Raw genomic sequence first — 27,675 nt, 5'->3', positions numbered from 1 at the left:
TTTTTTCATCCATATTTTAATATTTCAGTGAATAAAAAAAAAGTTTTCTAAATTGTTAATTCTTTCATCAAAAATACTTCGGATTAATTGTTAAAAAATAATTTTAGTAAAACTAAAGAAATAAGATTATATTACTACATTCTACCAATATTTCTATAATCAATATAACTAATTGGCGCTAATATTTAATCTACAATTTTGCGCCAATGTATACTTTTTTTTTTTTTCTTCTGATTTATTCAATGTTTTGTTTGGTTTGTTTTTTTTTTTTTTTATGAAGTTCTAATAAAAGTTATTTTTTACATATGTATTTTAAAGTCTTCCTATTATCTTTTTAATCTTCTCTCATTTATTTTTTTTGTTTTCTTAAATAAATAAAAAATGAACTCAGAATGTTGATTAATTTAATTTAAAAAGAAATATTTTCGACATATTTTTTCGTTTTTTTTTAAATTTATAATAACTTTGAAATTTCGGAAAACAAATTAATTCAGCAAAGAATAATTGCAATGAGAATTAAACGAAAAGCTGCAGAAGGTAACTTTTTCTCATTTTTCTTCTTTTTTTTTTTTTTTTAAATATAAAAATGTTAAAGTATTAAGCAAAAATTTTATTAATGTCAAGATGAATTAACATTTCAACTATTCAAATCAGTGATTAAATTTTTTTTAAAAAAAAAGTTCGATAAAATTTGATTATAATTAAAATTGAATACTGTCATCAAAGAATGCAAATTATTGATATAGCATTATTTTAATGTATAATTGATGAAATGAACAAATTTCTATCTGTAATTACTGGTTTTTTTGTTTTTTTTCAAAAACTTTTCAAAATATTTTTTTTTCTTTTTTTTTCGAAAACTTTTCAAAATATTTTTTTTTCTTTTTTTTTTCAAAAACTTTTCAAAATATTTTTTTTTTCTTTTTTTTTAGTTGCACGCGAAGCTATACGAGCTACCTTGCAAACAATCAGCAAAAAGCAGAAGTAATTTTTTTTTTGATTTTTATTTATAAAATTAAAAGTTTGATAAAATTTGAAAAAAAATTTTTTTTAACATTTGGAAAAACATTTAAATGTATTAAAGCATTTTTCATTTCTTCAAAAAGTTTCGGATATACAATTTTTTTTTTTTTTTGTTTTCCTTTTATTCTTTTTTCTATTTTTTTTTTTTTTTTTTTTAGACGACCAAACCGTAAATGTACAACGGTTCACGTAAAAAGTGTCATTAAATCATTGAAATCAAAACGGAACAATGCAATGGTTACTAACAGTAAAGTTAATAATTTAAATTTCATATTTTTAAAGCTATTTTCTTCTGAAATTATCACAAAAAGCTATTTAGGATTTTAGAATTGCTATAATTGTAATTACTATAATTTATAACAAATTATATATAATTAATAGTTATGTAATTAATTAAATTACCTTTAATTAAGTAATTATGTAATTAAATTACTTAATTAAACAATTATATTACTATCACATTACAATAACAAATTATAATTATTTAACAAATTAATTAAACATTAAATCTATCGACGATTCACACATACCTAAATGAAATATTTTTAGACAAAATTTCATGTGAACAATCTTACATTAATATTTTCAAAGTAGTAATATTAAATGTTTTTTTTTTTTTGTCAAAAAATTTCTCTAAATTTTTCTATTTTTTTTTATTCAAATTATTTCATTTACATTCTTTTTGTTTATCAGTTATTAAATAATAAAATGCAAAAATATTTCTCATTCATTTTATTCATATTCTAATTTATCAAAAAGAAATTTAAAATTTATAGCAAATAGATGATGACAACAATTTTAATTACAGCGTAATGAGTCATCGATTCGGTTAAACTCAAAGCAATCAAATAACACTGATAAAAGCAGTGATAAAAACTTTTTAACAAACTCTGATATTTATGTATATAATCAGTTGAAACAATTGCCTAATGTTAGTTCTTTTATTTTTTTTTAAAAAAGCTTTTTTTTATTTTTTGGCAGTGGCCAATTGATCTTAGTCTTTTATAATTGAAAAGTATTTTAAGTTGGAAATATAAAAAATTCTAAAAATTACTTTTTTCTTTTTCTAAAAAAAAATTATTTTTGTAAATTCTTAATTTGAATTACTTTAATTGAATTCAAGAATTACTAATAAAATACCGTAAATATTTATTCATTTATCTAATATATTATCCTGATGTAGTACACTTTGAACTAAAATACTTTTGATCAGTTTAAATAGTCAATATTTCACATTTCAATATTTTCACTAATATTTTACATTAACTAAAATATATTAGTGTATTTGATATTTTCGATTGTTAAATATCATTGACTAATATTTAGTAATTAATTCCTGTAATTATTATAAATTTATTGCATTATTTTCATATTCTTTTCCAATTATTTCTTCCATTATTTATCATTTTTATGTTAAAAATTATTCATTTTAATTAAATACATTTGATCAATTCAATTAATCAAATTAAGAATTAATCATTTCAATGAAAAATATTTGATCAATTCAATTAATCAAATTACATTAAAATATAGCAATTATCAGTTTTTTCATTATCAGTTTACAAAGCAGTAATGCATTTCTGATTACAGTGATTATTGTTTGATGTGCTGAATAAACTTGAAATCAATTCAGGAATGAAATTTAATTTAATTATTAGAAAATATTTTTCAGAGATTAATGGTTCAACTACCTTGCGGAGTGATTTGTAATGCTGCTAAACGTCTTCAAAATGCTGATTACAGTACTTTAGCTGGATTTATCATATTTCGAACTGATCTTCATCCTGTAATTCAATTTTACATATTAATTCTAAACGAAGATAGAGATCAATTCAAGTTAACCGGATTAAGACAAAACCGAGAAAAATCAGTTATATGATATAATAATAGCAAAGTTATATATTGACAATAACTGTAAATTCCATTTAATTAAATTATGAATTATCTAAAATTTGTTTGTTTCATTTATTGGAATATTATTTCGTAAAATTCAAAACAATTTCTTTTCTAATTTCAATGTAATTTTATCTCTGTTCATTTTTATTTTGTTCATTTATTGATAATAAATTTATATTTCAGTTCAATCACGGATATAAACAGAAGAATGCTCATTGACTGTGATTATAGTAAATTTAAATTTTATCATAAACTGTGATTATAACTATAAATTACATCACTTATTTCCATTAATTACTTTAGATTATTTTTATATTACAATATTTTTCGTCTGTAATTATTGCATTTCTTGAAGTATTACTTTAAATATAGAATATACTCTGAGTTACTTAAGAAAGCTATAAGTATTAGTTTACAAACATTACTATTAGATAGGAATTTCATTTTATTTCTCTTTAAAATTTGCAACAAAATTTTTGATGTCTAAGAAAGATTAGAACAAAATTCAGTTTATACTTAAACTTTTTTTCTTTCAATCTTAAATTTACTATTCTTTGGTGATGTAAATATAAACTATTTTGTACCTACAATACTTTTACTAATGTATCAGTGAATAATTTATGAATAAATCATTTAAAATTGCTATGTGAATGCATTTTAATAATTTTTGTATAATTTATTTGCATTTTACATTTTATTATAAACATATACAAATGTGACAAAAGAACTGATAGCATAAATGTGATAAAATTTTGAAATTAAAGACAGAAATTTTTTTTCTAAATTTTCAAAAATGCAAAAAAAGAATGATAAATTGGACAAGCGAATTTAATTATTCGAAAAAAAAAAATGAAATACTATTCATATGTTTATGAGAAATTTTACAAGTGTAACAGATGATAAGGTGATAAGAGAATAAGAAGGACAACTACCTATCACAATGTATTACTATATCCTAAAACTGTTTTTATTGTATCATTACAATAAAAATTAATAATTAATATACAATGAAAAACAATTATCATTATTATCTTCGTTATTACTGCTACTGTTTTTATCATTATTTATCATTACTATTATCATTATTATCCTTGTTATTATTGCTACTGTTATTGTCATTATTTATTATTGGTATTGATTATCATTATTGTTATTACAATTCATTATTATTATTATTACTGGTCCTGGATTCCGTACATGGATAAAAACAACAAATGAGAATCGAAAAAAAGAGAAAAAACTTAATTTTTAAAAAAATAATCGAGAAAAATTGCAAAAGTGACAAATTGAAAAAGCTAGTAATAATAAATAATAAGAATTTTAATTAGTTTTGAAAAAAAAAAATAAATAAAACTATGGAACATTCTTGAATTACTCTAAAAACCAGAAATGATATTGTATGATTCGAGAGCAGAAAGACCGAGGTAAGTAAGCCAAAGAGTAACAAATAAACCTGATGTTAACACCTGAAAAAAATTAGAAATTATTTTGAATTTTTTCTTTTTTTTTTCCTCTTGAAAATTCCAGATAACAAATTTTATTTACTTTTTCTTTTATGTTCTTTACTTTTTTATGTTTTTTTGATTTTTTACAAATAACAGAAATACTATAATAAAATTAGTACAAGTAATAGCATAAGTAATCTAAACGAGTATATTTGTACTCATAGAAAATTTGATGATTAATTATAAATTTGTTGGATAATCAAAAATTTCAAGTAAAAACATTAGCATAGCTTTTTCTATTAGCTATCTATTGAAAATAAATTTATTGAAAAATTTCAAATTTATTATTAGCTAGCAAATATTCAAATGTTTTGATACACATAATTTTATCACTAAAGTTATCAGTTGAACATTTTTCTCTTTTTAACCTAATTATTGTAATTATGCAAAAATTTATTTTTTATGTTTTTAAAAATTTCAAATGATTTATGAAATTTTAATAATTGAATTAAAAAATTAAACCTTATATTTCATAGGTCCACCTAATTCACCTCCAATTGGAGGACGTCGTCTTATGATAATCACTGCAATACAGATTAATGCCTCTATACAATATATTGTCACCGAAAATGCAAGTGTCCCTGGTTCAACGTAAAAATTGTCACCATGCAATCGATGATAAACTGCTGCCATCGTCCATGCTATTCCTGAAAAAAAATAAAAAATAAAACAAAAAGAAATTATCATATCAAATTATCATATCATAAAAAAAAAAAAAAAAGACAGAAAAGGTTTTTCTTTTTTTTTTCTCTTGAAATATTTGTAAAATTCCGAGTAAAAAATACTTATTAAATAAAAAAAGTACAATTGATAAGTGATAAGAAAAATTAACAAACCAATTCCCAGAAATACATTTACACCATTTGAACCAGTAACATTACCAATTGATGAGTCAGCATATTTATCTTGAATTGCTGCTACTTTCGATGCAAATGTATCTGTAAAAAATAAGAAAGAAATATTTTTTGTTTAAATTATTAACTCAAAATAACTAATTTCTAAATTACTCATTGCTCTTAGTCAATTTTTTTTTTTACTTTTTTTTTTTTTTAACAGCAAATTATAGCACAAGTTTATGTGATAAGCTTTTCTTATCATTTTTTCACATTTATCATTTCTCATAGAAAAATGATAAGATTTATAAATTTCTTCCATTTACTTTTCTCTTTCAAAAAATCTCTTCCAATTATTTCATTCATTTGTTTTACTATTTTTTAAAATTAAAATTTCATTCCAATAATCTTAAAAAAAAAAAGAAAACAAAACAAAAATGACTTATCAAATAAATTCTTATTTTTTTTATTAACCTGGAATTGATGTGCCAAGTGCGACAAATGAAATAGCTGTGACAGCATCCTTCAGACCAATCCAACATCCAAACTGTGATGCTAAATCACCGATAATAGCTGTCAGTGTACCAATTAAAATAATTGATACGATGAAACATGCCCAACCATCCCAATAATCTAAAATTCATTCATATTTTTATTTTATTTTAGTAATAAAAAAAAAAAAAAAAACAATGCAAAATAATAATTAACTGTTGATTGAGTATTTTACCTATTGAATGAGTATTTAACTTATTGGTTGTGTATTTTGCCTGCTGATTGAGTATTTTACCCGTTGATTGAGTATTTTACCTGTTGATTGAGTATTTTACCTGTTGATTGAGTATTTAACTTATTGGTTGTGTATTTTGCCTGCTGATTGAGTATTTTACCCGTTGGTTGAGTATTTTACCTGTTGATTGAGTATTTTACCTATTGAATGAGTATTTAACTTATTGGTTGTGTATTTTGCCTGCTGATTGAGTATTTTACCCGTTGGTTGAGTATTTTACCTATTGATTGAGTATTTTACCTATTGAATGAGTATTTAACTTATTGGTTGTGTATTTTGCCTGCTGATTGAGTATTTTACCCGTTGATTGAGTATTTTACCTGTTGATTGAGTATTTTACCTAATGCTTAAGTATTTTACCTATTGATTATTTTATCTGTTGATTGAGTATTTTACCCGTTGGTTGAGTATTTTATTTATTGATTGAATACCTTACCCGTTGGTTGAGTGTTTTACCTCTTGGCTGAGTATTTTACTTACTGATTGAGTATTTTACCCGTTAGTTGAGTGTTTTACCTGTTGGTTGAGTATTTTAGTTGTTGGCTGAGTATTTTACTTATTGATTGAGTATTTTACCCGTTAGTTGAGTGTTTTACCTGTTGGCTGAGTATTTTACCTGTTGGCTGAGTATTTTACCTGTTGGTGGTATTGTTGCAAATAATAATTTCCATGGTAATGATAAGAAATGCATGAAATAATCAAAAAATCGTGGTTTTAATTTTCCATCTTCTTTATTCATCTGCTCCTCACTAACATTTTTCTCGTCTTCAAAACCTACAACAAACTAAATCAAAATAATCCATTTCGTACTCTAATATTTATTTCGATTAAAAATTTTATTTTTCACATTAATAAATATTTATATTAATTTTAATTAAAAATTTTATTTTCCATACTAATTACTAATATATTTATTTCAATTAAAAAAAATTTTATTTTAGATACTAATTAATTAAATAGCATAATTAAGTGACATACCAGCATGAACAGTTAAAGCATCGATGAACTGTTCACGCCAATTTGTTGTGCCAAGCATAAATGATGCATTAGCATTTCGTAGCATACGGTCGATTACACTCTGAATAGTTTTCAATAAATTAAAAATTGTTAAATTAATATATTCGAATTTGTATTAATAACATTTCTCTTTTTTTTTTGATTATAAAAAAATATTTTTTTTTCTTATTCATCCGATTTAATTCAAATAATAAATATAGTAATTTTATAATACTATTTATTTGTTTATGTTAATTTTTAATTAAAATATTTTAGAAAAAAAAAAAAAAATATCAACTCGAAATTCTCGGCTTTCTTTGATAGTAATTTGACATTGTTTGAATTTTCCCAGACATGGCTTTCCTAATTCAGCAATTTCAAGTTCCTCTTTTGTCAACTTTTCTTCTTTTTCACTGAAATCTACAAATAGGAAAAATTTTAATTTACATCAAAGCAATTAATGTAAACAAAAAAAAAAAAAAAGTATTGCGATTAATTTTACATTTGAAAAAATTTCAGTTTATTTGAATAGCTCTGATAAGTATTTTAAAGTAAAATAAGCAATAATAAAATATGAAATGCTACTTTAGAGATAATTAATTAGAAGAAACATTCAAAATATGAATTATTATAATTAATATATTTTTGAAGAATGATTGGGAAAAAATAATAATAATATTTGAATTGTTAACTTACTATCAATTTATTTTATTATAACAAAAATCGTTCCTATCTTTCATCAATAATTTTCAAATGTTAATTTTAATTTGTCAAATTGAAAATATCTAAGAACAAATATGATAATGATAGCTAATCAATGATAAGTACGGTAACTTTCAGTATATTTACTAAATAAATTCCTCATTTAATGAATTTTTCATTTTTTTCTTTCGAATGAAAAAGTATAAATTTTTGAAATCAGTTTCCATTAAAAATTAAAAAACTTTTTCAAGCAAAATTAACAGTAACTTTTTTTTTTTAAAATAAATTAATTACTTTTGTCATAAACTATTACCTCTTTAATGCACATCATTTCACTGTTATGTTAAAAGTTTGAAATTTAATTAGTTGAAATTAACTTTTTATTTGATTTCTTATGATCTTTAATTGATAATTTAGTTAATAATTGTCAAAATTTGCTTTCTATACTAAAATTGCTATCATTTGCAAAGACATTTAAATTACTTTTATAATTAACAAAAAAAAAAATTAACAACTTTTAACAATGAATAGAGGAAATGATTTAATCTATTTTAGGCTTAAAAAGTTGCTAGAATAAAGATATGATTAAGATCATTAATTATCCATTAAAATAAATTATTTTTCAAAAAAAAAAGATAGAAAAAAATCTAATTAATTTATAAAAAAAAGAAGAAAAAATTTTATATTAGACATAAGAATTAGTTCTTTTCCTTATTCATTTGCAATAAAATTTTTCCTTCTAATATTTGATAATAATATTATTCAGTTCAAATTTTCTATAATTTAATCTTAGATTACTTAGACTTTGATAAAATACATCTTTTTAAGATCTTTTCTATTAATTATAAATTAAACAGATTGAAAAAATGTAGCATAATTAATTCATTTAATTCTTATATTAATTAAACAGAATTATGCTAATAAATAAACAGAATTTTGATGTAAACAATTATCAAAGAAAACAATGGTCAATGGTCAATGGTCAATGTTCAATGAAAATGACCTTCATCTCGATTGTTAGTCATCCAAGAACTCATCCGTCGTTTGAAAAGGTTGGAAAGATGAAAAAGATTTGGAGACGATGATGAAGTATGAGTAAAACCAACGGGTGGTACTGTTGGCGTTGTTGTTGTTATTGTTGTTGTTGTTGTTAAATTTTTATCTGAAAAGAAATTTTACATTAAAAAATTTTATTAAAGAAAACTAAGAAGAAAATTAAAGAAAATATTTAATGTATAATTCATAAAAAAATTATAAAAATTTTTCAAATTTACATTTCTAATTTAAACAAAAAATGTTAAAACATTTTGCTAGACAAAATAATTTAACTAATTTAAAAAATTATTTTAAACCATTTATTGATGACCAGTTAACATTTTTTAAAACAAAACAAAACATTGTTAATTTCGACAAATGATCAATTTGATTTAATCTGTATTGATATTTGATAATGTTTTATCATTAAATAATCATCAATTTATTTCAATTTCATTTTTTCTTTTTGTTTGAACACTAAAAAATTTTATTAGATTTCACACTTTTTTTTTTAATAAAAATATGTAAAAAAGTAATTTAAATTTACTTTTAATTAATCTAACTTTTATTTCAATTGTAAAATATGTAAAATTTTAATTTGTATTGATATTTGATAATGCTATATCATTAAATAATCATACAATTTAAAATTTTAAGGTTGACAATTTTTTTTTTTTTGACTATAAAATTTATTTATATAACATACCATTACAATCAAATGATTCATTCTTTCTATTCAAACTATTCAATGATTCATTTTTCTTTCTTTCAATTCGCTTCAAAAAACGTTCTTGAATTTTTCTCAAATCTAAATTAAACAATTTTACATGAAATTTTTTTTTTTGTTTATGCTACTATCTACCATTATTTATTTCTCGGGTATCTTTTATCATCAAAAAATGGGCAAAATACTGTTTGTCTTTCTATTATTATTTTATACCACTATTTACCCATAGCAGAATTTATCATTTATCAGTCATTTTGATAATTTATGCAAAAATAAATAAATAAATTATCAGTGTGTTAAGGTATAATAAATTTATTTGTTCATCAAATTAGCCAATAGTTAATTAATTACAAGTAAATTTTTTAGAAAAGATATGAAATTAAATTACCTGACATCTTTTTGATCCAAATTGGTTGATCAAGAATGATAAAAAAATAATCCATCCTTTCATATTGCTCAGTATTTGTTATACCAATTTCAATGAATGCTCTAAAAAAAAAAAAAGAAAAAAAATTAATTAGAATTTAAATTATTTAAAAAATGATAATAAGAATTAAAAAAAAAATATAATTTAATTTAGTAATAAGAATTTATTCAATGAAAAAATTATATTAACTTACTCAGTTTGATTATCTTCAAAAATAACTTCACCTTCTTCAAATTCATAATGCTTTCCACGTAATGCAGTACCATCAACTGCTCTGCAAAAATTAATCATTCATTTAACTAATTAGTAAAATTGAAATTTAGTAATTAGTAAAATTAAAAAAATTCTTTTCTTTTTTTTTTTTTTAATTTCTAAAATTATCAAAACAAACATAAAATATAGTTGCACATATAGTATATAAAAGCTAGAATTATGACATATTCTTACATTAAATGAGTTATTTTGAATAAAAGAATAAATAAAGTAAATAAGTAAATATTATTTTGTGTAAATAAATAAATAAACAAAAAAAAAAAGTTAAAATGAAAGCAATGAATAATTTGTAAGAGTTTAGATTTATAAAGTGAAAGATAAATGAAACAACAAATTTGTTTAATTGTTTTTTTTTAAAACAATTTAACTTATAATAACTCGAGAATTTTAATAAAATTATTTAAATTAATTGATCATATGAAATCATCATGGAAACTCTATTTATTTTAATATTAATTATTAAAGTTATTTGTAAAATTGTTGTTTATCCTATCTGTGCTTTAGTTTCTTTTTTCAGCTTTTTACAGTCCGATAATTAATTATTTCTATTAACACAGAATTTTGTTTTAATTTTCAATTTTCTTTTTAATTTTCGTTTTCACTTTTTGTTTTTTATAAGCAACAAAAGTTATTTTAAAGAATTATTTAAAAGCTATTTTATTGTTTACAAAAAAATAACAAACAAACATATGGAAGAAAATCAAATGAGAAATTTATCTGTGCAAAAACAATAATTAAGTTTATCCCATCTAATATTTAAAATTAAATCTTTTCTCTCTCTCTCTCTCTCTCCTTCTCTCTCCATCCATAATCTTCATAATTATGCAAAAAAAAGTAAAACTTAAAAGTAAAAAATATTTTGCTTTTTTTTTAATTCTTTTAGAGTTTGCAAAAAAATTAAAAAAATTAAAATTTCTTACTTTTTTTTTTTTTTGTTTTGCAATTTTAAGTAAGATCAAATTGATATCATTCTTACATTTTTTATTCATTTTTTTAAAAATATTACAAAAGTTCTCTTTCATTTCACAAAAAATAAATTTTTTTCTTTAACACAACAAATTATAATAAAAATTTTTTGACATTAAATTTCAATTATCACAAAAATGATAAATTCTTAGAATTTATTTACTCTTAAAAAGAAAAAAATAAATAAGTTAAAAAACAAACTTACCTATATGGTACAAGTATTCTACCACGGCATCCTGACGTACGCTGTATTTTAAGTAACAAATAACCACAATTTTCAATAATTTCAAAATGATCATGTTCAAATGAAAATATACCAGCATGATCATCATCTATAAATTTCAAATTTTTTTCATAATTTCAACTTTTTTTTTTTTTTTTTGAAAAAAAAATTTTCGTTTTTCAAAAAGCATAAAACATTTTAAAATTTCAATTATACCATTCATATTTCTTTCACAAAAAAAAAGAATTGAAATTTCAAAATTGAATAAAAGAGATTTTTTCTGTTTCTTTTTTTTTTGGAACAAAATAAATTTCGAATATTTAGTAATTAATCATTTTTGCAAATTTGTAAAATTAATTCAATTAAAAATTAATGAATTTTTTTTTTTGCAAATAATTTAAAAACGAAAAAAAAAAAAAAAAAATTGAAATAAACCAAGTATCATAACGGTAGCAGTAGAAGGTAGTTCCAAGGTTGCTAATGGTATACCACCAAGCTTTAATGGATCCAATATTAAACCATCCTTAGTACATACTCTTAAATTATTCAAGTGCAAATAAAAGTGTTCATCTTCCTCAAAAACATCGTCATCCACAATTTCTATCGTTACTTTCTGCAAAATTCTCACTCTCTCTCTCTCTTTTCTTTTTTTTATGGTTTGAATTTAAAAAAAAAAAAAAAAAAAGGAAATTCAATTTAAATGTTAAAATTTAATTCAAAATTTTACTAAATTTCAATAAAATTTATGATAGTTAATTTTTCTTTATTATTACTGTAAATCGAATTAATTTTTGTGCTTAAATTTAGTCAAATTTTAACAATTTCGTTTTAATAAAATGATATCAAAGCTAATTTTATGCTTAATTTAGTCAAATTCTAACAATTTTAATTTAATAAAATGATATCAAAATTATTTTTATGCTTATTTTAGTTAAATGTTAACAACTTTAATTTAAAAATGATTAAAATTTGACTAAATTTAAGAACTAATTTTATGCTTAATTAAATTAAATGTTAACAATTTTAATTTAATAAAATGATATGCTTATAAAATTATTAACTTGTATTTTATCTTCTGGACGAAAAATTAATGTCCCTTTAACTGGAATATAATCATTTCCAGCATTAGCGGTACCATCCTCGGTGCAATAATCAACCATAACTGTTAATCCTTTAGGCCCACCATCTCGGCCAATAATTACATCAAATGTTCCAACACTTTCAAGTACAGTATAATGAGCTGGATCAAAGAATATTTTGCAGGTATTTTCTCGAAATTGTTTCTCTTGCTCTTGAGCAATCTTAAATTTTAAATATTTGTTAATTTCTCGAAATTGTTTCTTATGCTTCTTGAATTAAAAATATTTGTTCAGTTAATATTTGTAAAAATATTTGTTTTTAAATTAAATTCAAAATATTTGTTAAGTTCTTGAAATTGTTTCTCTTGCTCTTGAGCAATTTTAAATTCAAAATATTTGTTAATTTCTCATTATGTACTTATTATTTAATTTAGAACATTTCGAGTGCAAAATTCATCCAAAACTAAAATAATTTGAATAAATTAAATAATTTATAAATTACTGTCAATTAAAATTATTTGCAAATATACAATTAATTAATTTCATTATATTTCAAATTTATTACAACTTTTATTTTTCTAAAAAAAGAAAAGAAAAACTAGCACAATTATTGGCTAAACATTGCTTATTTCTTCTTTACAGTAATTTTATCATTGTTCATTTTTTTCAAATTAATAAATTTTAAAATTAATGCCTGCTTATGCTCTAAAAAAGTCTTACATTTATATCAATGATTTATCTATTTGTTTACTTCTTATTTGATAAATTCCTAATTAACAGTTAACAGTTCTATTTGTTTACTTCTTATTTGATAAATTCCTAATTAACAGTTAACAGTTCTATTTGTTTACTTCTTATTTGATGAATTCCTAATTAGTTGAATTCTTCAAAAAAAAAAAAAAAAAATTAAAGAGTTTTTTAAAGTCTAAATAAGAACAATAATTATTCTTTCAAAAAAAAGTAAACAATAAACAATAAAACATACAGCACATTTATGATGTTCTTTATCAAGTTGGTTCCTTATCACATGTCCACCACCAATTAATCGTCTGGTTGCTTGCACCCTAAAATATTCTAATAAATTTGTTATCAAAAATAATAATTAATCATTTCTGTGAAAAAATTTTAGATATTATGTCAAAACTTTTTTTTTTGTTGTTTAGTAAAATTTAAAACAAAAATTCTAAGTTTGATTTTAATCCAAATTTATCAAAAAATTTTATCGCTAAATACCACTCATTTTTATCATTTTTTAATGATTATATTATTCGATGCTTTTTTATCACTTAATTATTTTATTATTTACAAATATTTTATACCCACTTATTTACCTATAAAATTTACCCACAAAATTTACCTATAAAATGCCCTTGATTTTGGACCACGACTAATCATTTCATATTCTGCTTGCTTTTGTAATTCGCTTGGATCAATTTGTGGATTTTTTTTCCTAATTTCACGCATAATTTCAATAAATGCTTTTCGATTATCTTCGAATGCTTTTACAGCTGGATCAATTTTATTACCCTAAAAAATTTTTTTTTTTTAAATTTTAAAAAAAAGAAAAAAAAAATTTGGAAAAGTTTAGAGTTTTAATTTTAACAAAATTTATTATTAAATAAAATTATATAGCTTAAGTAGATGTTATAAAAAGGCATTCTTCAAATTAAACACCACCATTTTAATGATAAATATGATTAGTTTGATAAAATTTAAAAAATCAAAAATAAGCTAAAAAATTTTTAAAAGAAATCTTTTTTTTTTTTTTCTTTTTTTAATTACTAACTTTAAGATAACCATTTTCACCCAAAATTTCCATTTCTTCACCTTCTGTTGCAACAATTCCATGCGATGTTCTACGATAACGATGTGGCATAAAACGCCTCTAACATTTTGAAAAATATAAAATAAAATTTCAAATTTACTTAATTTTATTTAAATTATAAAACTTTTAACAATTTTTGATATTTTAAATGAAATTATTCATTTGTAATTAATTTACAAAATTAATACTTAAAAAAAAGAAAAGAAAAAAGGTAAAGACAAACCTGTATAATTTTAATATCAGCAACATATGCAGTTAATACTGTAATTGGAAAGAAAAGAAATGTTAATAAACCTTCCCATATTTCAATAATACCTGGCGAAAATACTGATAAAATTAAATACAACCAAATATATGCAAATAATGACCTAAAATCAATTATTATTATTATTATTTTAAAAATTAAAAAAAAATATATATTACAATTACTTTTTTAATTCTTCTTTTTTTCTTCGCCCATAATTTAATTAGTAAATTTAAATTTATCAAAAAATTAGGGAACACAAAAAAAAAAAAAAAAAAAAAAAATTTACGTACCACGTTGCAGTGACGCAAAATACGTCTAAATGTTTTTGACGTCGAATTTCACCATTTGGTACAGCCATTACACATATTGCAATTATCATAAATAAATTAAATGCTGCTGAGCCAACAATTGTATTTGGTCCCAAATCACCTGCATTAAAACCTTTTCCAATCACCTAAAATAGCTTTTAGGTAGTCTAAATTTCAAAAATTAAATTTCAAAAAAATTTAAAAAAAAAAAAAATTTCAAAAAAAAAATAAATTTCAGGAGTAAATTTAATTAAATTTATTAGTAGAATTTGCATAAAAGATGTGACATTGAAATATGTATGACAAATTTATTTACAATTAGAACTAATAAAAGTGTGAAATTTTAATCAATTCTACGTTACTTATTGATAATAATCTGATAAATTTAGCTCTTAATTGTTTTCCAAAATTTAAATATAATTTGAAGAGAAGCAAACCAAAATTTTGAAATTCATAAAAAGAGATTGAAAAATTTTAAAATTTTGATATGTATAATTTTGTTCAAATTAAAATTGCACTAAAAAAGTAAATCAGTTAGAATAAATAAGAATTAATAATTAATAATAAAATTTGCATAAATTATTATTGCCTTTAGCATATAAAATTTAGTTTTTCTTAATCAATTAATTAATTAATTACCTCAATGATTGATAGTAAAATTTCAGGTGCAGAGGAGCCTGAAATGAAATGTTTTTTATGAATTGCAACTAAAAAACGAAAGTATCATTTAAAAAAAAAAAAAATTATCATTTAAAAAATAATATTAGAAATTTAAAATGGTAAACTTTTGATTTGTTTTATTATCATTTTTATTAATCTCATCAATACTTTTATCTAATTAAATAATTATAATTGATAAAAATTTTCATCGAATACCAAAAAAGTTTGACAGAAAAGAAAAACTTTGGAATTCATAAGTGCTTGAAATTTTAAAACTTGTTAATTTTTATTGACAAATTTTACAATTTAATAAATTAAACAATTTGAAAATTTAATTTCTTAAGTTTCTCATCTATTATTAGTTCATTAATACTTCATAGTTCTATTTTTAATTCTTGAAAAATTTTTTTTTTTTTTTTTTTTTATTTAAACTTTCTCAGAGATAAGAATTTTCTGGTGTGAATAGATGAAATTACTTTATATTTTCAATGACAATGCAAACAAATTTCGATTATACCAATTCGTTTATTTCAATCAACAATTTAAGTAAACAAAACTTTTAAATTTCTTATTCATTCTTACCTGAATCTCCAACCTAATTTCTTTTTTTTTTCTTTTTAGAAAAATATATGATTATTTAAAGTATTTGCACTTAATTCTTTACCTTTCCACAATAACCTAGAATTAATAATTTGAAAATTAATTCAGAACTGAAATATGAATATTTTAAGTAATCGTATTAAAAATTTTTAATATATATTAATTTTAAAAAAAAATTAAAAAAAAATATATTAATTTTAAAAATTTTTAATATATATTAATATATGTTAAATAAGCTCTAAAAAGTTAACAGATTAGAATGTTTTAATCAAATTAAAATTGAATTTTTCACAATGAATTATCAATTATTAATTGATAATTTTAAAAAGTATTATCAAAATTTTATAAAAAGAAATATATCATTTTATAATAAGATGATATAATTTAAAAATTTAATTTTGGAAAAAGACAAAAATTAATTTAAAATTTAGTAAAAATTACTAACCAAGTGCCATTAGCGTTAAATTGCTAACAGTATCATTCCATATTCTTACTTTTACCTTCAAAGGTTCCAAACCTGGTCTTTTTACCTGTACTGTTCTTTCCATACTAAATAATTTTCTTTTTTTAATAATATTTAAAAGATTTATAACAATAATTTGTTTATTATTTCAATTTTGAAATGAAAAATAAAAACAAAACTTTTAGAAAAGAATTCAAAAAAATAAAAAAGAGAAAATAGACAAAATAAATTCTTTTGTAAATGAGAAAAAAAAAAAAAATTTCTTTTGCAATTCTTTTGTAAATATTTGAAACATTGGAAATTTAAGAGAAAGAATAAAAAAAAAGAGAGAAAAAATGGCAAAATTTTTTCCTTTATTATTTGAAAATAAATTAATAATTTTGAGTTTATTTATAACACGAATTATTCATTTTTTTTAAAGAAAAAACTTTTTTAAATTAAAAAAATGATTTTTTCAACAATATTTTTTACAAAAAAATTGCATTCAATTAAAATTCAAATAACATTTTAAATTCATAATAAATAAAAATTATTAATTTTAATCTATCATTTATCCGGAATTAACATTTTAAATTTATAATAAATTAAAATTATTAATTTTGATTTATCATTCACCTGGATTAACATTTTAAATTTATAATAAATTAAAATTATTAATTTTAATTTATCATTTACCTGGAATTAATACTTTAAATTCATAAAAAATCAAAATTATTACTTTTAATTAATATTAATCTTATCATTTACCTTGTTATAACTTCAATTGATGACATGAAACGATCAGCAACAATAGATACTCCAAGAAATACATAAGCAATTATAAAAAAGTATATTACACCACGAAATATTCGATCACCAATATTTAGATGTAAATATGGCCGCCTGCAACGATATTCTATAATTAATTTTATAATTGAAATTATAAAAAAATTTAATTCCTAATTTTCAGTGAAGAATTCGCTATCCAAAAATGTCACTCATTGTATTAATATATAAACAATATTATTCCTTTTAAAAATTATAATATTAAAAATAAAAACAATCGATAGAAGAGTTTCAAAAATTTGATTTCCATCAAATTTTGAAAATAGAAAAAAAAAATTTTTTTTTAAAATAAAAATTTTCTTTATTAGATCTTTTTTTTTTTTTTTTCTTAGATTTAACTGGATTTTCTTTTAAATAATTTTCCTTACATTAATGTTATTTATTTTTTTTGCCCTCGAAAGTGGGCTAACTAACTTATTGCAAAATTATGGCTAACGAAAGGTACCTTAGAATAATAGTTCAAAATTTTTGTGTAAAATTCAAATTAATTATTTGACAGGTACATATTAAAATTCTCATTGCATACCAGTCTAATTAGTTAATTAATTAATTAATGTCTAACTGCAATTTCTTTTCTGTTTTTTTTTTTTTTTGGTCATAAATACATAATTAAATTTAGTGTCATCCTGTCAAAACTAATAAATATTTTAAAATTACATTTAAAAAAAAAAAAGAAAAAGGAAAACAAACCAAATTGGTATTATCATACCATCAACACAATTTTTGATTGTATCTGTTTCTGTCTGATTGTAATTTGCTTGTACAAAATTAATTAAAGATGAAAATATGATAATAAGCAGTATTGTTCGTATATGATAATTAATAATAAAATTATTATAAAACCATTTTATCATACTTAGAACAGAATTACAATTTTGAATCGACGCTTCAATTATTTTTGACATTTCAAATTAATATTGCCAATTTTGAGATACTGAAAATGTAAAAGAAATGAAATGAAAACACTTCGCAGCAGTTATTTACATAAAGCAAAACAAATATAAAATTAACAAATCAATAAAACAAACAGAAAAAAAAAAACAAAAAATTAAAGTGTAATTAATTAGTTTAAAGGTGTATGACAATTAGTGGATGTATTTAAGTGGGAGTTAATCATATAAATTAAACAGTATATATTTTTAATTTGTATTTTAAATCAAATATGAGAGTGTCGTGAAAGACGAAATATTTAAATTATTATATCCAAAACTAACAAATTCCTCTTATCTAATTCCTTTTCCTCACACAACAAAAACCCTTTGTTAGCAAACCCTTCGTTAGCAAAACCCTTTATTAGCAGTCTTTGTTTCACATCAGTTAAATATCCTCTGCCGGATATCTGGTCAGTTCAGTTCTGCATATAAACAATCGTCCTCCATACGGTTGTTCATTCTGCATTTTGGGTGGTTTTGATATCATTTTAATATTTTATAATTTATATCTTTCGTTACGCATTGTTATAATATTGATTTGTCGGTTTAATTACCCAAGTTTGAGGTTTCACGACAGAGAGTATACAAATGTGAAAGAATTATTTCATTAATTTTTTTTTTTGTACTTATATGTAAACAATGAAAGATAAGAGTAAACAAGTAAACAATGACTGCTTAATATAAGAATATAAGCTTATAAAAAAAAATTAAATAAGACTGTACAAATGTGAAGGAATTATTTCATCAAATTTTTTTGTACTTGCATGTAAACAACGAATGATGCGATAAGAGTAAGCAAGTAAACAATAATTGTTTAATATAAGAATATAAGCTTATAAAAAAAATACATATAATTCATATGAATTGATTGTTGACATTTTAAAGTGAATGAATGAATGAATGAAACATCAGTGAAATTACTGAGAAAATTTCATTTTTTTTGTTTCAGATGACGCAAATAAAAATAAATGAAAATTGTTATTAAGTTGAAAGAAAAAGAAAGAAAAAAGAAAGAACACATTTAACAAATTAATTATTTAAAAAGTATGCGGCATTTCACTTCTATATTACTTATAAAATTTTGAGAAAAAGGAAAAAAGACATATATAAATGGACAAGTAATTACTTATATATAAGTATAAGTATATATGCTTTTAATAGCTGAATACTTTATAGTCTATTATTAAGCTTACCTGTGTATTATAAAGGTAATAAATTTTAAAAGTAAATATTGATGAGCAATAAAGCATGCAATTATCATATATTATTGGATGCAAAAATATATTTGACCGATTCTAAAGAATGTGTTAAAAGCAATTTTAAAATGACAAAAAAAACAAAAAAACAAATAAAAAATAAAAAAAATAAAAAATGGATTAAGAATGAAAAAAATTTATTTGCAAAGAAGAAAATTTAACATTAATGTTAGTTAGCAATTTAGTGTTAAACATTTATATTGCATTAAGGACGCGACGAATCGTTGACAATCGTTTGGTGACAAACATAGCAAAGCTAACATTTATCCAGTAGTAGCAAAGAAATTAAATCATATGATTTATTTTCAAAAAAGTCATATGGCATTCTTTTTATACAAATTATAATTCATTTTTTTTTAAAAAATTTTGAAAATACTTATCAATTATAAACGAAATAGTACATTTCATTCAATAGAGGAAAGGAAAAAAAAAATAATTGATATAAAAGTTAAATTTTAAATTTAATTCTTTTTTCTTTAACATTTAAAATTAAAAGTTAAATTTAACTTTCACATAAAACAAGAATAAAAACAACTTACTTTATTGCTAATTTTTGTATTGTTAATATATTTTCTATCAAATTTTAGCGAGTAATAATGAATGAAAAATAGCTTTTAAATTTTATATAAAAGCAAAATTTTTGCAAAGTGTCAAAATTTCCGATTAAATTTCACAATGCATTTGTAAATAATGTTAACATAGAATTTTAGTTAGATTTATCTTTTTGCAAAAAGCAATTGAAAATAGAGCTATTAGTAGGAGTAAAGTCAATTTGCTAAATTTAAGTACCACCTGAAATTGTCCATCCTTTTTCTTCTCATTTCTCTTTTCTTTTTTCTTTTTTTTTTGATTCCTAAAAAGTTTTTTTTTTTTTTGTTTGTTTCTCTCTCTCTAAACTATAAATTCAACTATTTGTCACACTTCAGCTTATCCTATTTCCTGTCATCCATTTGGTTGCTTGCCATATTTTTATTTTATTTTATTTATTTTTTCAAACATTTAACGAAATGAAAGATTAACAATGAAATTAAATTGCATATATTATTTATAATTAAAAAAAGAAAATGAAATAAAAACAAAATTGAAATGTTTAGAAAGGAAAGAAAACGAAAACGAAAACAATAATATTTGATTTATGAACCAAAAAATTTTAAATTTTATTTGAAGTTGCATTCATTCATACTATCATCTGTGCTTCTTTCTCATTTAATTTAATTAATCTTTCTAAAAATCTTTGTCACTAATTTAATTATTATCAATTTTCTATCTAACATATAAAATATTTCATCTACGATTTTGCTTTTCTTTTTTATTTAAAAAAAAATCTTTTATAACTATCAATTTTTATTTTCATTTAATTTGTCCAAATTTTTGAAAACAATTAATCCAATATTAATTAGTATAATCATTTGAAATATTTTATTGTTTAATTGATGAATGCATGCAAAAATTATAGCACAAAATTAAAATGATAGCTAAAATATAAATTTAAAAAAAAAAAAAAAGAAAAATATTTATGAATGTGAAATATAAACTTTAATTTTTATGTAAAATCAGAAATACTAACTTAATGAAATCAATGAGAATTAGAAAAAATAAAAGAAAAAGAAAATTTTATTGATGAAAGATAAAATAATCACTGAAAATTTGCATCATATAAGTGATAAAGAATTGAAATTGTAAAGCATTTTTTTTCTTTTAAATTTTTATTTTTTATAAATTTTAGCAAATTGAAATTTTGGCTGAAAATATTAAAATGTAATAAATGAGAATAAAACGAAAAAAAAAAAGGATAAAACATAGGCACTGACATCAAAAATTATTGTTGGTCGTTAGGGAAACAAAAAAAAAAATAAAAGTTAAAAATAAATTTGTCGTTGGCATTTTTCACGAATAATATTTAAAGCAAAACAAAAGTAACAAATCAATAAGAGTAAAGTTAATTGTCATAAAAATTATTTCCTTTTTTAAGAAAAATTTTTCTTTGATTGGAAAAAAAAAAAGTAAAAATCTTTTTTTGCTTTGTCGTAATAAAATAATTATAAAAATTTGGAAAATAGGTTGAAATGAAAAAAAAAAATGAAATTATCTATGAATGTAAATTGTAAACAATCTAAAATGCTAACTTAATGAAATTAGTAAATCTTTCCTTAAATTTAAAAACAAAAATAAATTTCATTAATTGACATTTTAGCTATTATTAACAGTTTTTTTTTAAAATTATTTTTAAAAAATAAATAGTTTATGATACTAAAAAATATTTCATTTTTATATTCAAAACTTTTGATAGAAAAAAAAAATATTTAATTATTGCAAAAATTTGTTAAAGTATAATTTTATCTAAGTAAAACTATAAATAATCTTTCTTATGCAAACAAAATATTTGTTACCAGGAAAAAAGAATTTTTTTCATTTCCTTTCAATTTCAATTTCTTTCGAATTATTAAATATTGAATTTGTTTAGTTATTACTTTACGATAGTAAATTCTTTAAATGATTTATTCTATTTTATAAAAGAAATAAATTTTAATTAAATTTATCTGTTTTCGTTTTTTTTTTCTGAAATAGTTATATGGATGCAATTAAATAAATTAAAAATTGTTATTTCAACATTTAACTCTTAAGTATCACAATTAATTTTGAGATAATAAGTAATAAATGTTATGAAAAATAAGTAAGTAAAGTATAAATTACTTATAGCATAATAACTTACTTATTAAATAATTTGTAAAAATTTTTTTTTTCCTCGTTTAATATATTTAAAATTATCAATAAAAAATGAATTATTAAATCATTTTTTATCTAACGTTTTAATTAATTTTTCAAAAATTTTAATATACCAATGGATGATTGAAAATAAAGATGCTAATAAAAGAAGAAAAAAAAAATTATTTTAAAATTATTTTATTTAAAATTATTATTTTATTTAAAAAATTCAAAATTATTTTATTTAATTAGAGGAAGGTATGAGGGATAAATATTAAAAATATTATAATTTGAAATTTCAATTTGAATAAATTTGCCAACATTTCATAGTTTATTTTGAAAAAAAGAAATGCATTATTTGTTGAAACAATTGGCATAATTTTATATATTTTAATAAATTATAAAATAAATGAATGAATAAATTTGTATTGTTTACTTTATTAATTAATACATAAAAAGGAATTAATAATCAATAATAAAATTAAATAATACTTTTGCACTATTATCGAATTTATTATTTCAATACAAATATTTAGTTAGAGTCATTTGAGTATAATAAACTTTTTAATTAATTATTATCATATCATTGATAAAATATTAAATTTATTGATGAATCATTAGTAATGTTTGAATACAAAAAGAAAGAAAAAAAAGTGCTATAATTATTAAAAATAAGAAAAATAATTTCAGTATAAATGTTTTGTCTATAAAAATTTAGTAATTGATTATTTCGATGATTAATTTTTCTAAATTGAATCATAAAAAGAATGGTTAAATTTAAATATCGATGATTGTTTAATCAATGGCATGATGATAAATTGATTGAAATTAAAAATTGATTAGAATTTAAAAATCGATTAGAGATTGATTAGAATTTAGAAATCGATTAGCTATGATAATAATTATTGATTGAGACTAAAAATTTGATTAGAATTTAGAAATCGATTAGCTATGATAATAATTATTGATTGAGACTAAAAATTTGATTAGAATTTAAAAATCGATTAGCTATGATAATAATTATTGATTGAGACTAAAAATTTGATTAGAATTTAAAAATCGATTAGAGATTGATTGGAATTTAGAAATCGATTAGCTATGATAATAATTATTGATTGAAACTGAAAATTTGATTAGAATTTAGAAATCGATTAGCTATGATAATAATTATTGATTGAAACTGAAAATTTGATTAGAATTTAGAAATCGATTAGCTATGATAATAATTATTGATTGAGACTAAAAATTTGATTAGAATTTAAAAATCGATTAGAGATTGATTAGAATTTAGAAATCGATTAGCTGTGATAATAATTATTGATTGAAACTGAAAATTTGATTAGAATTTAGAAATCGATTAGCTATGATAATAATTATTGATTGAGACTAAAAATTTGATTAGAATTTAAAAATCGATTAGCTATGATAATAATTATTGATTGAGACTAAAAATTTGATTAGAATTTAAAAATCGATTAGAGATTGATTAGAATTTAGAAATCGATTAGCTGTGATAATAATTATTGATTGAAACTGAAAATTTGATTAGAATTTAGAAATCGATTAGCTATGATAATAATTATTGATTGAGACTAAAAATTTGATTAGAATTTAAAAATCGATTAGAGATTGATTGGAATTTAGAAATCGATTAGCTATGATAATAATTATTGATTGAAACTGAAAATTTGATTAGAATTTAGAAATCGATTAGCTGTGATAATAATTATTGATTGAAACTGAAAATTTGATTAGAATTTAGAAATCGATTAGCTATGATAATAATTATTGATTGAAACTGAAAATTTGATTAGAATTTAGAAATCGATTAGCTATGATAATAATTATTGATTGAGACTAAAAATTTGATTAGAATTTAAAAATCGATTAGAGATTGATTGGAATTTAGAAATCGATTAGCTATGATAATAATTATTGATTGAAACTGAAAATTTGATTAGAATTTAGAAATCGATTAGCTATGATAATAATTATTGATTGAGACTAAAAATTTGATTAGAATTTAAAAATCGATTAGAGATTGATTAGAATTTAGAAATCGATTAGCTATGATAATAATTATTGATTGAAACTAAAAATTGATTAGAATTTAAAAATCGACGAGAAGTTAATGTATTATTTGAAATAATTTTAACTTACTCACTACGATAGAAACGAGTAATTAATCAAATTACTAAGTGCAAATTCAACGCACTTTCAATTGTTCATTTCATTTGAAGTTTAGTGGTATGCATTTTCACTTGTCAATTTACATTTGATAAATTAGACTAAAATTTTAAAATGCTATTAGTTGAACTTTCAACATTAAAATCAATAATTATTTCTCTATTACAAATTTCACTTTTCATTACTTAAATTTATAACTTCTTCTTATCATTGTTTATCTTTCTTCTTATCAAAAACAAAAAAACATTAATAAATTATTTTCATCCAAAAATTAATTATTTATTATTTTTCTCACTCAAAAAATATTAAAATCTGAAAAAAATGCTTTGAGTGGAAATGATCGATTACTCTAGAAGATAAGGAATTAATTAAAGATAAATTCAAATATATAAGTAAAAGTAAAATTTTATTTTCTCATTGAATAAAATATAAACATCAACAAATAATACTATTTAATCATTCATATTGATTTTATCAATTAGTTATCAATTAATCATTAATCTATCGATTTGTTTAATTTGATTAACTTTTCAATATCATTTGATATCATATTCAGTTAGTTAATTAAACAAAATAATCATCAATTAAAAAAAAAATTAGGTAACATTAAGCAGAAAAATTAATAATTCTTTATTCCATAATTTAATTATAAGCAAAGTAAAAATTATAAGTAAATATTAGTTATTAATGTATCATTTTTATATGAATTTAATTAATAAAAGAAATATTCATTTGAAATAGACAAAAATTATGACAGAAATAATTTTGCTTTTTATCTTTAAAAATCTCAGAAAAAAATGTGATAAAAGTTTTGGGAAAAAGTAGTTCCTAAATTCTAAGAGAATATCTTTTAGCTTTTGAAATATTAAAATTAAAAATTGAAATGTCATTTTAGAAAAATCAATGAAAGAATACAACGAATTAATTTGTTAAAAGATGAAATAAAGATAATTTTGGCACTTACAATCAATTGTTTTTAACAATTTGCAATTATAAAATAATAAGGAAGTTTATATAATATCAAAATAAAATTATTATCAAATTAAAAAATTAATAAAAAATAATAATAATAATAAGTATACTATCAATGTTCATTGATAATTGATATTCTTATCATTTAACACTTAATTTTACGTGAAATCAATTAATGAGTACAATGAAAAAAGAAAAAAATAAATGAACTGATAATTGCAATTATAAATTCATAGACAAGAAATGAAAGTTTTCTTTTAAATGAATAATTTTAAAAATTATATTTATTAAATATCATTCATATTTTATAGGTTTGTAGATAAAATAAATATATCAATTTCATTACAAATATATCAAATTAATTTTAATTACCAAATATAGTATTATAAGTTCTAGTTTTTAGCATTTGTTTGCTTAGAAACTGAAAATTAAGTATAGTATTTTAAGATGAATGAAAATGAAATTTTATATTTTTTTTTTTTATATATTTTGTAAAATGATCTCTTCCACTCCTCCACACATTCACATTCGTAAGCAAACGATTACTCAATGTTAACTTTGTTCTTTTTTTATATATTAAAAAAAAATGTTAAATGCAAGCTTCAATGGTGCGTAACTTAATTTAACTTACTTATAAAGTAATATGAAGAAATAAAGTAATATGAAGAATGTCAACGAATTACTTTAATTCATCTAAAATATACGAAAATTTTGCATTTATTAAATTTCAATTTATTTGATAATAAATTTTCATAGTTTTGAAATGATTATGAAATAAGCTTAAAGTATGAATATAAAAGCAAAAAAAAAAAAAATTTTTTTTATAACTATAAGAATATCTAATAAAGTTTTTATAGCTATAAGAATATTTAATATTTCAAAAATTTACTCAAATTATCTGAAATATTAATTTCAAATTGCATTAGTTTGAATTGTTTCTGTAAGTGATTTTTTTTAATTTTCAAAACATTCACACAAATAAATGGAAATATTTATATTTACAACAATATTTGTGAGAAAAAAATAAATAAATAAATAGGCATTATATTTATAATAAAAAATAAAATAAATAAATATAAAAAAAATAAATAGGATTAGCAAAAAAATGAATAAACATTTTTTAATATAAATAATAAATAATTGCTATATTACTTATTTCTTTTATTTTTAGGTGCAAAATTGAAAAAAAGAAAAATTTTTTTAAAAGTATTATAAATTCACAGTCAGAGCTCTTGGTACTATAGTTTTGTTCAAAATTTGAAATCTGAATAAATGGAAGAGACATGCTGGTTTTGCATAATTAATTCACCACAGAAATATTATTCTATTATCAGAAAAGATTCTATTATCAAAAATTGTTATCAGTAAAATAGCTGAATTTTAATATATAATTTTAAATAAGTGCAAAAAAAAAAAAGAAAAAAAATTATGCAATCATTGATGAAATGAAAATAGCAATTGATTGAAATATTTATTCAATTAATTGAATTCAATTAAATTGAAATATTTTTTTTTTAAAAAAAAGAACTACAACCAGTACTAAACTAAATAAACATTTCGGAACATTATTTTTAGATCAAGTAGAAAGTGAAATTTAATCTCGAGATCGAAAACAATGCATCCGAAAAATTTTAAAATGATGAATTTTAATAGAAATTGTTAATAATTATGATATCAAATGAAATAATATAAATATATTTTCACGTCTTACGTACGTATATCAAATGTATTCATAATTTGGTAATTCAAAAAAGAATGCAAATATGGAATTTAAAAAAAAAAGAAAAACAATCGATAAACATATATATTCAAAATAATTCAATCATTTCTCCTTTTTTTTTTGAATTACATTTAGATTTTGTAAAATTTTTGTGAAATTATTTGTTACTTTGATTGAACAAATTGACAAAAAAAAAAAGATTGAAAAACTAAGTGAATGAAATAATTTTCAAATTTTAAAAGATTGAGAATTCAGAGTTAAATTTAAGCAAAATTACCGCAAGTTAAAATGGATGAAAAAGGAAAAATTTAATAGGAAGAGAAAAATAAAAAATAAAAATATTAGCTTTTTTCTTTTCTTATTTAATTCTGCTTGTTATTTCAAAATTAAAAAGAATAACTTTGAATATTTGATAAGAAGTTAAAAAGATTTCTTATATTTATTGCATTTTAATAAATAATTTGAACAAAGTGTTTAGCAGTATTATATAATTTTATAAGTA

General features: G+C 20.1%; 2 protein-coding genes across 3 annotated transcripts; one reads left to right on the top strand and one right to left on the bottom strand.

Moving 5' to 3' along the window:
- Positions 1-509: 509 nt before the first annotated feature.
- On the top strand, positions 510-3,138 carry Bm17736 (Uncharacterized protein; the record flags this gene model as incomplete). The annotated part of the gene is made up of 6 exons (XM_043081462.1): positions 510-537; positions 933-984; positions 1,182-1,275; positions 1,832-1,954; positions 2,696-2,809; positions 3,103-3,138. The coding sequence occupies 6 exons, from the start codon at positions 510-512 to the stop codon at positions 3,136-3,138; spliced, it is 447 nt and encodes a 148-aa protein (XP_042937396.1).
- Positions 3,139-4,295: 1,157 nt separating this feature from the next.
- On the bottom strand, positions 4,296-18,107 carry Bma-ncx-2 (Uncharacterized protein; the record flags this gene model as incomplete). 2 transcript variants are annotated; one of them, XM_043081461.1, is made up of 23 exons in its annotated part: positions 4,296-4,385; positions 4,887-5,071; positions 5,261-5,362; positions 5,732-5,890; positions 6,681-6,818; positions 7,023-7,122; positions 7,339-7,460; positions 8,746-8,904; positions 9,484-9,585; positions 9,893-9,993; positions 10,125-10,205; positions 11,376-11,502; positions 11,829-12,006; positions 12,455-12,694; positions 13,458-13,536; positions 13,830-13,999; positions 14,259-14,357; positions 14,521-14,665; positions 14,835-14,998; positions 15,492-15,529; positions 16,558-16,661; positions 17,323-17,457; positions 18,091-18,107. In XM_043081461.1, the coding sequence occupies 23 exons, from the start codon at positions 18,105-18,107 to the stop codon at positions 4,296-4,298; spliced, it is 2,835 nt and encodes a 944-aa protein (XP_042937395.1). The 2 variants fall into 2 exon arrangements, with proteins under 2 accessions (XP_042937395.1, XP_042937394.1); XM_043081460.1 differs by lacking the exon at positions 9,484-9,585.
- Positions 18,108-27,675: the final 9,568 nt, after the last annotated feature.

This window comes from Brugia malayi (genome assembly GCF_000002995.4).
Source record: "Brugia malayi strain FR3 genome assembly, contig: Bm_v4_Chr4_scaffold_001, whole genome shotgun sequence".
NCBI lineage: Eukaryota > Metazoa > Nematoda > Chromadorea > Rhabditida > Onchocercidae > Brugia > Brugia malayi.
The sequence above is the reverse complement of the archived record's forward strand: the minus strand, read 5'-3'. Positions and strand labels throughout refer to the sequence as shown.